This window comes from Salvelinus namaycush, chromosome 14 (assembly GCF_016432855.1).
Source record: "Salvelinus namaycush isolate Seneca chromosome 14, SaNama_1.0, whole genome shotgun sequence".
In the NCBI taxonomy this organism is placed as follows: domain Eukaryota; kingdom Metazoa; phylum Chordata; class Actinopteri; order Salmoniformes; family Salmonidae; genus Salvelinus; species Salvelinus namaycush.
In genome coordinates, this window is record NC_052320.1 from 9340728 (window position 1) to 9355373 (window position 14646).

Genomic DNA, 14646 nt, shown 5'->3' on the forward strand with positions numbered 1-14646 from the left:
CTCAATGTCACACTGACCCTCCCTACTGTCTGATACATGTAAATCAGACTACCTGATGGGTCTCAATGTCACACTGACCCTCCCTACTGTCTGATACATGTAAATCAGACTACCTGATGGGTCTCAATGTCACACTGACCCTCCCTACTGTCTGATACATGTAAATCAGACTACCTGATGGGTCTCAGTCACACTGACCCTCCCTACTGTCTGATACATGTAAATCAGACTACCTGATGGGTCTCAGTCACACTGACCCTCCCTACTGTCTGATACATGTAAATCAGACTACCTGATGGGACTCAATGTCACACTGACCCTCCCTACTGTCTGATACATGTAAATCAGACTACCTGATGGGTCTCAATGTCACACTGACCCTCCCTACTGTCTGATGCATGTAAATCAGACTACCTGATGGGTCTCAATGTCACACTGACCCTCCCTACTGTCTGATACATGTAAATCAGACTACCTGATGGGTCTCAGTCACACTGACCCTCCCTACTGTCTGATACATGTAAATCAGACTACCTGATGGGTCTCAATGTCACACTGACCCTCCCTACTGTCTGATACATGTAAATCAGACTACCTGATGGGACTCAATGTCACACTGACCCTCCCTACTGTCTGATACATGTAAATCAGACTACCTGATGGGACTCAGTCACACTGACCCTCCCTACTGTCTGATACATGTAAATCAGACTACCTGATGGGTCTCAATGTCACACTGACCCTCCCTACTGTCTGATACATGTAAATCAGAGAACGTGACAGTTACACTTTAGTAACACAATGTCTTTCCTCTCTGCAGTGATGATAGATTTGTAACTTGTAAAATCTGGGTGTGAGTGAGTGACTGGCATGTGGTGGTTATAGTGGTGGTAGGTGTCAGCACATGCCTATAGGAATCCGCTGGGCCTCTGACTGACTCCAAGGCAGTTTAGTTTAGCACAGGGGTGGGAAAACATTTTGGCTCGAGGGCCACATCAGTATTTCGAAATTCAACAGAGGGTCACTGAATTTTTTGGGACCGACTTGTTTGTCAAAATCAATTACAACGCAAAACTCTATATAGGTCCATTACAACGCACCACTCTATATAGGTCCACTACAAGGCACCACTCTATATAGGTCCATTACAACGCACCACTCTATATAGGTCCACGACAACGCACCACTCTATATAGGTCCACGACAAGGCACCACTCTATATAGGTCCATGACAAGGCACCACTCTATATAGGTCCATGACAAGGCACCACTCTATATAGGTCCATGACAAGGCACCACTCTATATAGGTCCATGACAAGGCACCACTCTATATAGGTCCATGACAAGGCACCACTCTATATAGATCCATGACAAGGCACCACTCTATATAGGTCCATGACAAGGCACCACTCTATATAGGTCCATGACAAGGCACCACTCTATATAGGTCCATTACAAGGCACCACTCTATATAGGTCCATTACAAGGCACCACTCTATATAGGTCCACTACAAGGCACCACTCTATATAGGTCCATGACAAGGCACCACTCTATATAGGTCCATGACAAGGCACCACTCTATATAGGTCCATGACAAGGCACCACTCTATATAGGTCCATGACAAGGCACCACTCTATATAGGTCCATGACAAGGCACCACTCTATATAGGTCCATGACAAGGCACCACTCTATATAGGTCCATGACAAGGCACCACTCTATATAGGTCCATGACAAGGCACCACTCTATATAGGTCCATTACAAGGCACCACTCTATATAGGTCCACTACAAGGCACCACTCTATATAGGTCCATGACAAGGCACCACTCTATATAGGTCCATGACAAGGCACCACTCTATATAGGTCCATGACAAGGCACCACTCTATATAGGTCCATGACAAGGCACCACTCTATATAGGTCCACTACAAGGCACCACTCTATATACAGTGGGGCAAAAGAGTATTTAGTCAGCCACCAATTGTGCAAGTTCTCCCACTGAAAAAGATGAGAGAGGCCTGTCATTTTCATCATAGGTACACTTCAACTATGACAGACAAAATGAGGGGAAAAAATCCAGAAAAATCACATTGTAGGATTTTTTATGAATTTATTTGCAAATTATGGTGGAAAATAAGTATTTGGTCACCTACAAACAAGCAAGATTTCTGGCTCTCACAGACCTGTAACTTCTTCTTTAAGAGGCTCCTCTGTCCTCCACTCGTTACCTGTTAATGGCACCTGTTTGAACTTGTTATCAGTATAAAAGACACCTGTCCACAACCTCAAACAGTCACACTCCAAACTCCACTATTGCCAAGACCAAAGAGCTGTCAAAGCACACCAGAAACAAAATTGTAGACCTGCACCAGGCTGGGAAGACTGAATCTGCAATAGGTAAGCAGCTTGGTTTGAAGAAATCAACTGTGGGAGCAATTATTAGGAAATGGAAGACATACAAGACCACTGATAATCTCCCTCGATCTGGGGCTCCACGCAAGATCTCACCCCGTGGGGTCAAAATGATCACAAGAACGGTGAGCAAAAATCCCAGAACCACACGGGGGGCCCTAATGAATGACCTGCAGAGAGCTGGGACCAAAGTAACAAAGCCTACCATCAGTAACACACTACGCCGCCAGGGACTCAAATCCTGCAGTGCCAGACGTGTCCCCCTGCTTAAGCCAGTACATGTCCAGGCCCGTCTGAAGTTTGCTAGAGAGCATTTGGATGATCCAGAAGAAGATTGGGAGAATGTCATATGGTCAGATGAAACCAAAATAGAACTTTTTGGTAAAAACTCAACTCGTCGTGTTTGGAGGACAAAGAATGCTGAGTTGCATCCAAAGAACACCATACCTACTGTGAAGCGTGGGGGTGGAAACATCATGCTTTGGGGCTGTTTTTCTGCAAAGGGACCAGGACGACTGATCCGTGTAAAGGAAAGAATGAATGGGGCCATGTATCGTGAGATTTTGAGTGAAAACCTCCTTCCATCAGCAAGGGCATTGAAGATGAAACGTGGCTGGGTCTTTCAGCATGACAATGATCCCAAACACACCGCCCGGGCAACGAAGGAGTGGTTTCGTAAGAAGCATTTCAAGGTCCTGGAGTGGCCTAGCCAGTCTCCAGATCTCAACTCCATAGAAAATCTTTGGAGGGAGTTGAAAGTCCGTGTTGGCCAGCAACAGCCCCAAAACATCACTGCTTTAGAGGAGATCTGCATGGAGGAATGGGCCAAAATACCAGCAACAGTGTGTGAAAACCTTGTGAAGACTTACAGAAAACGTTTGACCTCTGTCATTGCCAACAAAGGGTATATAACAAAGTAATGAGAAACTTTTGTTATTGACCAAATACTTATTTTCCACCATAATTTGCAAATAAATTAATTAAAAATCCTACAATGTGATTTTCTGGATTTTTTTTTCTAATTTTGTCTGTCATAGTTGAAGTGTACCTATGATGAAAATTACAGGCCTCTCTCATCTTTTTAAGTGGGAGAACTTGCACAATTGGTGGCTGACTAAATACTTTTTTGCCCCACTGTAGGTCCATTACAACGCACCACTCTATATAGGTCCACTACAAGGCACCACTCTATATAGGTCCACTACAACGCACCACTCTATATAGGTCCACTACAAGGCACCACTCTATATAGGTCCATTATAAAACATACTACTAGTTTTAGATGTTCAAGAGAGGCCTGGAATGTTTTTTTGTTTGCCCACAACAAAAATATTGAATGCGCTGATGTATTTTGCCCACTCCCGGTTTAGTTTACTCTCAAGTCAAAACAACAAGCCGAGGTACCGTACCTGTAGACTTCCAGTCATTGCGCTAACGCTAGTTAGCATTGGCTCGCGAAACTACCACTAACTTCCTTCATACAAACATTGTATCCACAAATTAATCTGACTCCAGGTACGTAGAACAGAATCTCGCAGCATCCCTTTAAGACAGAGTGAATCCAACTTCATGCCCCCCCCCCCCCCCCCCCCAATTCATCACCTGACATAGCTCTATGAAGTATTAATGTGAAACAGGTGCATCCCACTCACTCTCTTAGTAAAAGGTGAACAGCTCCTGTGATTGTCCCAGAGAACAGGTTCTGTCACTCTGCTGGGGCTGACCTAGCTTTGCCCTGAAGGGGAGACGCTGAGCCTAAATGCAGTGATTAGGCCTAATGCTAACTTCATGCATGGTTTAACAGTGAGAATATATACCCTGTCTCTAAACATGTGGAAAGTCATGCTTTGTCAATCTGATTTAACCTAGGCCAAGAGAGAATGTCTCCTGTCTCATGTTACAACAACGAGGCTAGAGCAATATTCTGTAGTGACGTTTTGAAGCGTGTGAATCTGCAAGCTACCGATCAAGGTTTTGATCCAAGAAGAGCTGGGTCGTTATCAATTTGAAAGGAAAGAAATGTGCGCTGCCTACTGTTTCATGCCTACTGGAGACAACCTGAACTTATCCAACCTGGGTTAACTCCTCCTCCTACCCACATGACCCAAGTGCCTCTTCCAGGAGGAACCCATTCCCTGACCACTCAACATGACCCAAGTGCCTCTTCCAGGAGGAATCCATTCCCTGTCCACTCAACATGACCCAAGTGCCTCTTCCAGGAGGAACCCATTCCCTGTCCACTCAACATGACCCAAGTGCCTCTTCCAGGAGGAACCCATTCCCTGTCCACTCAACATGACCCAAGTTGTTGCTACATACACCTCAACAACTACATGTGGGGTAGGATGACACACACACACCTCCTGGGACAGAGTCGAGTGGTGACAGCCGTGCCTCCTGGGACAGAGTCGAGTGGTGACAGCCGTGCCTCCTGGGACAGAGACGAGTGGTGACAGCCGTGCCTCCTGGGACAGAGACGAGTGGTGACAGCCGTGCCTCCTGGGACAGAGACGAGTGGTGACAGCCGTGCCTCCTGGGACAGAGACGAGTGGTGACAGCCGTGCCTCCTGGGACAGAGACGAGTGGTGACAGCCGTGCCTCCTGGGACAGAGACGAGTGGTGACAGCCGTGCCTCCTGGGACAGAGACGAGTGGTGACAGCCGTGCCTCCTGGGACAGAGACGAGTGGTGACAGCCGTGCCTCCTGGGACAGAGACGAGTGGTGACAGCCGTGCCTCCTGGGACAGAGACAAGTGGTGACAGCCGTGCCTCCTGGGACAGAGACGAGTGGTGACAGCCGTGCCTCCTGGGACAGAGACGAGTGGTGACAGCCGAACCCCCGAGCTGACAAGGTAAAAAAATCTGTCGTTCTGCCCCTGAACAAGGCAGTTAACCCACTGTTCCTAGGCCGTCATTGTAAATAAGAATTTGTTCTTAACCGACTTGCCTAGTTAAATAAAGGTTAAATCAAAACATTTAAAATTGAGAGCATGTGAATTATTCAGCCCTTTGTCCACCCTAAGGAGAAACATGGGATGGGAAACATCATTAACTATTCACAGTAGAGAAAAGGAGAAATGTTCACTAACAGGGATGTAAACAAATTTGTGCCCAACATTTTTGAGAAATAAGATTGTTGTGAGTATGGAACATTTCTGGGATGTTTTATTTCAGCTCATGAAACATGGGACCAACACTTTACATGTTGCGTTTATATTTTTGTTCAGTATACATTGACCATGTTTCCATCCACAGTTTATGCAAGTAAAGTCATAACGTATAAAATCCATTGCACCTGTTTTTTCCGTCTGGGGCAGACATCAGAGAGGAAGAGGGGATGAGTTTCTATGGGCTTATTTTGGATCTACGCTTGTCGCCTGCGTTCCCACCTCTGGGGAGGGGACAGGAACATCGTCATTATATACAGATCTCTGGACAGATACACTTTTACGCCTGCTATGTTAGGTTAAATACGTACAGACCGCATGAGAGAGGAATGTATATAACGGTAGAGATACTCTTAATGATCAGCTATGAAAAGCCAACTGACATTTACTCCTGAGGTGCTGACTTGCTGCACCCTCGACAACTACTGTGATTATTATTAATTGACTATGCTGGTAATTTATGAACATTTGAACATCTTGGCCATGTTCTGTTATAATCTCCACCTGCCACAGCCAGAAGAGGACTGGCCACCCCTCATAGCCTGGTTCCTCTCTAGGTTTCTTCCTAGGTTTTGGCCTTTCTAGGGAGTTTTTCCTAGCCACCGTGCTTCTACACCTGCATTGCTTGCTGTTTGGGGTTTTAGGCTGGGTTTCTGTACAGCACTTTGAGATATCAGCTGATGTAAGAAGGGCTATATAAATACATTTGATTTGATATAACGACCAGAGGGACAGACAGTTAGTGAAAGTGTGCCTTATCTACTTTGAAGAAGTAGTAAAATGATTGTCAGACAGCTCTGCAGTATACTTAGGCAGGCTAGATAAATAGGATGACTACAGACAGTACAGTATGTGGGCACATAGATAACATTAGATGGTCTGGCAGGCTGGCTGAACAGAGATGAGATTACTTTAAAGAGTGAAAAAGAATAAATGTCAAATAAAAACAAAGTAATAAAACTGAAATATTTTATTATTTCATAAAAATATAAAATCTTTCTATTGGTTTCTACCCAATGTGGACATGACAGAGACAATGGAATATCTTCAATGTTTTGGAAATTTAATGTTCACTATTTTTGGCTTTGGAATTTCCATTAAAAAGCTCTAAAATCATTGTAATGTCATAATGCATTTTTTTTCATTATTATCCAAACCGATGTTTTTTAAATTATCAAACAACCTCAACACATAGCTCAGCACTATGTAAAAGCAAAGAAAAAATATTGTATTTATCGCAGATTTCAAAGTGCCATGTGCTATTTTCTGCAAAATCCTCTAGAAGGCAGAATTAAAAAGATATACTTGATACCAATTTTTGTTTTTTATTATAATAAAAAATGGGGGGGGAAAGAAGAAAAAAAAAAAGAGTAGGACTGTGATTCAGGTTCTCAAAATGTATAGAAAAACAACTAAATTGGATGCTCTAAGTCCACAACAATGCTTAGACCACATCAGGGGACCAATTTTTATGGTCTGGGAAAAATCTAAGACCTTGTGTTTGGCTAGAGTAGTTTCTGTAGTGCACTTGTGATGGTGTTGAGACAAATAATCATGATTCTACCAGGCTTTTCCATCTACGCAAAAACAGGCTGTAATGGCTACACTAAGTGGTAGACACATAGGCCCTACGCGTACTGCACACAGAAGGGATCGACATTCCGGTACATTTGCCAGTGGCACACCGGGCCAGTGCCAACTGAAAGCTACTGGCCCGAATGAAAAAAATACTGGCCCAAGTCAAAATCTGACAGGAAAGCGACTGATATGTGCATCATTTCAATAGCAGGTGATTTTCATCTTTCCTTTGCAGGCCGAGCAAGTAGCCTATACAGGGTTCATACAGACATTGGTAAGTCTCGCCATTTGAGATGTTGAAGAGTTATTGAGTGGTTACTGTATCATGTTTTAAAACGAGAAACCAAGTTGATGACAACACATGGTTTTACAGCAACAGACTAACGCAATACCCTTCAATTGAAATGGCAGGAAACAAACGAAAGCCCCTACATCTCTCAAAAAACTGGTCAGAAATTAAATCACAGAATAATTATATCGGAGCAGTAGAACTTCAAGACTTTTCAAGGACCATAGCCTAGAGGAAATGTCTGATTTAAGGACCATAGCCTAGAGGAAATGTCTGATTTAAGGACCATAGCCTAGAGGAAATGTCTGATTTTCAAGGACCATAGCCTAGAGGAAATGTCTGATTTTCAAGGACCATAGCCTAGAGGAAATGTCTGATTTTCAAGGACCATAGCCTAGAGGAAATGTCTGATTTTCAAGGACCATAGCCTAGAGGAAATGTCTGATTTTCAAGGACCATAGCCTAGAGGAAATGTCTGATTTTCAAGGACCATAGCCTAGAGGAAATGTCTGATTTAAGGACCCTAGCCTAGAGGAAATGTCTGATTTTCAAGGACCCTAGCCTAGAGGAAATGTCTGATTTAAGGACCATAGCCTAGAGGAAATGTCTGATTTTCAAGAACCATAGCCTAGAGGAAATGTCTGATTTTCAAGGACCATAGCCTAGAGGAAATGTCTGATTTAAGGACCATAGCCTAGAGGAAATGTCTGATTTAAGGACCATAGCCTAGAGGAAATGTCTGATTTTCAAGGACCATAGCCTAGAGGAAATGTCTGATTTTCAAGGACCATAGCCTAGAGGAAATGTCTGATTTAAGGACCATAGCCTAGAGGAAATGTCTGATTTAAGGACCATAGCCTAGAGGAAATGTCTGATTTTCAAGGACCATAGCCTAGAGGAAATGTCTGATTTAAGGACCATAGCCTAGAGGAAATGTCTGATTTTCAAGGCAGGCTATTCCATAATGACGGAATTGCGCATCGCAAATATTCAACCTAGACTTTTTAAATATCTGTTTTGCATACCCATTATTTTATTAGCATTTACTGGAAGATATAACTTGGAACATCTTTCCTACCACTGTCGGTCTTACCTCCACCCAACAACCATCTGTTAGCGGCCCCCCTCGTGACAGCGAAGAGACAAAAAGTTTAGGTCCTGCAATTCTGCACATTTTGCCATGTGGCGTAGTGATAATGTTGCCATTTGAAGCAAGTTTGCTGCAATTCTACACATTTTGCCATGTGGCGTAGTGATAATGTTGCCATTTGAAGCTAGTTTGCTGCAATTCTGCACATTTTGCCATGTGGCGTAGTGATAATGTTGCCATTTGAAGCTAGTTTGCTGCAATTCTACACATTTTGCCATGGGGCGTAGTGATAATGTTGCCATTTGAAGCTAGTTTGCTGCAATTCTACACATTTTGCCATGTGGCGGCGCGAAGAAAATGCTGTTTTACAGCACATTTCCTGCAATTCTACACATTTTACCATAGGGTGGAGGCAAATATTTTTAATATCATAACAGATGATCAAATGGGCCTAATCCAGGTCGGTAATTTGACCATGCTTACTATAAATGCAGCTAGCTGGCCGCTAGACTAAATTACCAATCTAAAATAAATTGCTGACATGGGCTAATTGAGTGCACAACCACATTTCATAAATTGCACCTTGTGTATTCTACTATTCTACCTCTCAACAGGAAGCTGACACCCCGACCGAGTTCCTTTTTGTGAAACTGGCTTCAGAAATTGGCTTCAGCTTCAGGAATCTTTTTTTCATCCATTATATAACCAAGATTAAAACAGGCATTGTTCAAATATTATTTTCATTGGCCCAAGCGGGCCACTGACGGGGATGATTGACTGGCCCGGAGGGTTTCCAGAACCTCCCTGTATGTGGAACCCTGACACACACACACAGAGGCATTCCTGTGCCGTTGTTGCCTCTTACATTACTGTTTGAATAAATCATGATGGCCGCAGTATCGAACCCTGAGTCTTGGCACAAAACAAGTCACATAAGATGCACTCTTGCCTGAATACCACTGCTTGTCAATCTGATATAGGCTAGCTAGCCCATTTCAATACGGTCTGAATTGGTGCAAGCTTTACTGTATAGCCTATGAACTCACAACAAGTGCTTGTTCCAACCAACATCTGGTACAAGAGTTAACAAGACCCACAGTATCATGTCCAGTTGAGTCTAAAGCCCCTAGAGAGAGTAGGGGGATGCTTGGCTGAGCTTCAAGCTGGACATAATGCGTCTATCTCAGCTTTTAAGTCCTTGTTACCAGTTATGGCCAGAGACTTTAACCCTACCTCTATATACACACACCACATAGACCTGGGTTCAAATACTATTTGAAACCTTTCAAATACTTCAAGTATTGGGACTGCCTTGAGTCCCAAATGGGCTGTGTTTACAGATTTGGGACTATTCCATTGGTCCATTTAACCAGGCAAGCCATGATGTCAACTTTTATTTAAACCCAGGTCTGATACAGCAACAAAACACAAGGCTCGTCAGCTGTTATAAAACTAGAGGAAGGAACGGTCTGTCAGTCACAAGCCTGTCATCTGTCTCAAGTAAAGCCCTCTAGGCTCTGGCTGGCAGGAAAATATAACATGGTACTTTACTGCAGGCTCAATCCCATCCACGTTGTCCACAGTTCAGTTCAGACAACTTGACCAAGGGAAGGAAGTGGAAGTTAAGGACCTTCCTTATTCTTGTCCTCCATCATGTCTTATCTACAGTGCTGTCACTAATGGTTGTAGTTGGACGATTAACGAGTCGGACGTCACCTGGGTTCAAATAGCATTTTAATTCTTTCAAATTATACTTTGAGGTATTGGGGTGAGGTTTGAATTTGCACTTTGGGAACTATTCCATTGGTTAGGCTACATTGCGCAAGAGAGAGCTCGGTCAAGCACAGCTCCAAGCATTAGAAAGAAAAACTAGTAGGTCTAGACTGCTACTAAATTTCTGGATGATAGCGTAGCATAGCAATGTGCTGCTGATGTCCTTATTCTTCAGACTGTCCCCATTTCAATGCCTCCGAGGCTGTTTCTGTCTGCGCTTCTCTAGATCCACTAGCTCCCTTGCCTGCCTGGCTGCCTGCCTGGCTGGCTGGCCGGCCTAGATTGGAAGCAACTGGCAATAATCTGGACTGGCCACCGCAGCAGTAGTTGAAGTCAGTAAGTAGGTAAGGCAGGACCTCATCATATTGTCCACAAACACACACACAGGCACACAAAGACACCACACAGACACACCACACACACGGCAGCAGAGCTCCTGTCTTTCTAGTTTCTGAAGATGTTAAAAAGAGAAAATGCAGAAAACTGTTTCCTATGGAACAATATGAAAGCAGCAACAGACAAACACCAGATTCAAACCGACCTCTGACCTCACCGACCTCTGTCATAGGCCTGCCTTAGTATCCCAAAACACCAAAAGTAAACTCAATGAACCCTTGCTGACGAAGGCAAATACCTCAACAAGCAGAAAATAAGCCTAATGCTTCTGTAAACCATGAGAAATAAAGTTGGGACATTTCTCAACCATCAAGTAGGAGAAACAACACTTAGCTAGGCCAGGTCAGTCACGCCTAGTCACTCCTGGCTGAACACTAACAAACACAACACAGGGGGGCTTTGAACACACAAACACACAATCTTCCTAACTATGTCTGACCCCTCCCTCCCTTCCTTCCTTCCTATAAGATCCGCTCATGCCACTGCAGCACACCAAGGCTAGGTTCCAAATGGCACCCTATATAGCGCACTACCCTGGTCAAAAGCAGTGCATTATAGGCTAAAGAGGAATAGGGTGCCAAAGAGTCTAGTTGAATGGCCTACTAACTGCCACCATGGCTGTGACCAGCTGAATGAGGCTCATTGTCCTCACTGGTCACTGGGGGCTTAACACACACACACAACTGGCTTGTTATTTAAGAGGACACTTGGCTTGCCTCTGTTCTCCTCTAAACAACTCAACAGGCATTTCCGCTTCGGTGCGGCTCTGTTCTGTGGTGGTGTTGGTGTTTGTTATGACCAAGAGCAGGCAGGTTGGGGGACAAAATATGTTTCCATCCAAAGTCATACAGTATTTTTTTAAATCACGACAGCTGTGACAGAAACAGGAAGTTAGGGTACAATTTTATAAATGCAGACAGGTCATTTATTCATTCAACATGGTGGGATCTTTTTGTGTTGGTAAAATTAATTATGTGAGAAATGGCAGTGGAAATGCTTTTAAATGAGCAAATATTGATTTAATAACCATCATATCGAAGTAAACTTGGAGTCACGTGATGATATGCTGTGTGGTCCTCCCACTACGACTCGGGAAACCATGCAGTTTATTAGGCTACAGATGAAACAAGTTGTGATGAACTTCACAGGGTGGTGAAAGTTGATGGTGATCTTGATGCTCCTTTCCAATAAATATTGAGGGTCTTATTCTGGTGACATGATGATCAATGCTTGACTGCCATTTGACAAATATACCTATTCTCACTCTTATCCATAATAATCCCATTATGTAGACTAGCCTACCCGCATGGTCTTCCTGCACCACATCTGCGAGACGTTGGCTAGAGATCACATGACAAGACCAGAGTAGAAACATTTGCTGTTGAACAAAACAGTTTTTGTAAAAGAGTTGAAAATGCACTGAAAACACATTGAACTTTCGGTACATAAGCCTTGACTAGAATACAGTATATACATATGAAGTGGGTAAAACAGTTTTTGAACATTATTAAAGTGACCAGTGTTTCATGTCTAGGTACATAGGCAGCAGCCCCAGGGGTGCGTTCAGTTCGGTTCAACGTTTGTTACGTTGTGTGTGGCAGTTTGTACTGAATGGCACGTTTCCCCAAAACAGTGCGCACCATTCTTTAAAAGGCTTTTGAGGTACGTTTCCTCTGATTTGGTGAGTGTGGCCATTAAAAATAATAATAATTAAAAAATATATATATATATATATATATTTATTTTTTATCGCAAAACTTGTGCAGCACACCATACAACAATCAATCAACAGGCAGGCATAATCACGCCGTTCTTCAACTGGCCGTTCAGGACAGTACTGTTTCTGTTTCATTAAACGCTTAACACCGCTCCATCCTACTTAATGCATCCCAGGGCCAAACAATGATGTTATAGTGCAGCTGTTGGAGAGAGAGGGAGGGAGGGATGGGGGGCCTGTGCCACATGTGGCCACACACACAACAAACACTTCCCTGCCACAACTAACACACACACAGCTCAAACTCATATTGAGTGTGCCTAAGCAAATGAAGAAGCCTATGTCATTGGTGTGTGAAAAGGTTACTCTCTCAGGTCAAGCCATGGAGAGGGCCGTATGACATCACATCCTGTCCTACGCTAAGTTGACTCATAGCAACATTTTAAATCCTAGAGACAACAGGTGAATGTACTGTATGATAGGTGATTTGTATCAGTACTGACGTTTCATCACAATGACTGTCATATTGTATTATTGCGAGTGTAGCAAAATGATTGTGCTTATAGTTCCGACAGTGCAGCAATATCTAACAAGTAATCTTAACAATTCCACAACAAATACCTAATACATACATATCTAAGTAATGGAATTAGAATATATACATATGCTGTTATCTACCATTCTGCAGTCACAAACCCACACAGTGAGAAGCAGGTTGTGTAATGCAGAATTACTCGACTGCAACCCCCACATTCCATTAATACATCCACTGACTGGTAATGTCACCGTCAGGTTAACACAGGAACATACGGGTTCTAGACACCAACCGTGAGTTGATGGTCAAGAAGATACATGATTAGCAAATTTAGCAGATGAGAAGATACATGGATTACCAAATTTAGCAGATGATTCTGACAAGTGTGGCTTTGATATTCAATCATGGATATGTAAGAGAATACAGATTAATCATTTGCTTTACATATAGAACAGCTATGAAATGATTGATTAAACCTAGACTAGTACGAGACCGTCACAGACAAGAGAACCCACGGCCACGGCTGAGCCATTCTCTTTCTACTGTCTGTCAATGCAACGCTAACAGAAAAGGGTTGCTAGCTGGCTAGCCATCCAGGCATTACTGGCTGAATATGGTTGTGTGTCTATTAGCTTCAAATGTTGCTATTCACCTTGTACACTAAGATAAACATAGTACTAATTTGATCGATACCGGTGTGGGTTAGCGAGCAAGTTACATGGTGTGAATTTGAATTCACTCGCCTACATTAGCCTCCTTACCTTCCGATAGCTCCAATTCCAACTCCGCCAAATGGTCTCGAACCTCTTTTGGTATACCGGAAAAATCCACGCCACGGTCCGCCATGACGTAAAAAGAATACAACAAAGTGTGCTTTAAGTAAAAACGAAATCTCTTCTATTTCAAAATACTGCCTTCAAAACACGAAATATGCATTTGAATTGAAGTGACAATCCATTGCGCCGACTGCTCCCTCCGCCATAAGAGGGAGAATTCACCAATGGCAAATAATTAACGGTCACGCGATCTCTCGTCTGTACTATAATCACACTAGCGGCATGGCAAATTACTGCACCCAAAACATGCTAAATATCGAGACATACAGCTTGTCCTCCCTCTCGTGTTGATCTAGAGATGTTACAACTGTGTACAATAAAACGGATTATATCGTACAGTTGTAAATCCTACATTTGCATCAGTACAGTTTAATTTATATGACACACTAAAGATAACCTGGGTGAGTAGTCATATACTTATCATACCAACGTGTGGCCTCGCTGGCCTACCATCTCATATGCATCATAGTGTAGACTGTGTCAGCACCCGATACAATTGCAATCAGTCGATATAATCGACAACTATCATCAGAAACCAAGCGGAATGAATCAGACAGTGGGGCGCCGCATGACCCACTAGTTGGTCAGAATGTTCAAATCAACGTTTCATATCGTAGTGTAGATGTACGGTCGATCGAATTGGGTCTGTATGGGGTGGTTTAAGATAAGCATGCCTCCAACATCAGGGGGTTTCCTTCAGAAAATATTAAGGTGGCCACCCTGCTGATTCCATGGGTCACCTTAGAGAAAATATGAAAACAGTTGTCCAAAAAATACTCCCTTAGTCTGTTAGGAACGTAATCAATTGTGTTCCAGAAGTTAGCTAGTAGGGGTAAATTTGGAAGGATCA

The 14646-nt window shown here is 43.3% G+C and overlaps 1 protein-coding gene across 1 annotated transcript in view; it reads right to left on the reverse strand.

Annotated features, from left to right (window-relative positions):
- The window catches only part of LOC120059099 (disco-interacting protein 2 homolog B-A-like), a 114358-nt gene extending 100424 nt beyond the window's left edge, over window positions 1-13934 (reverse strand). The window contains exon 1 of the mRNA XM_039007903.1: window positions 13722-13934. Coding sequence (XP_038863831.1) covers window positions 13722-13806 — 85 coding nt within the window. The 5' untranslated portion in view covers window positions 13807-13934. The remainder of the gene's footprint in view (window positions 1-13721) is intronic.
- Between the last annotated feature and the right edge of the window lie 712 nt (window positions 13935-14646).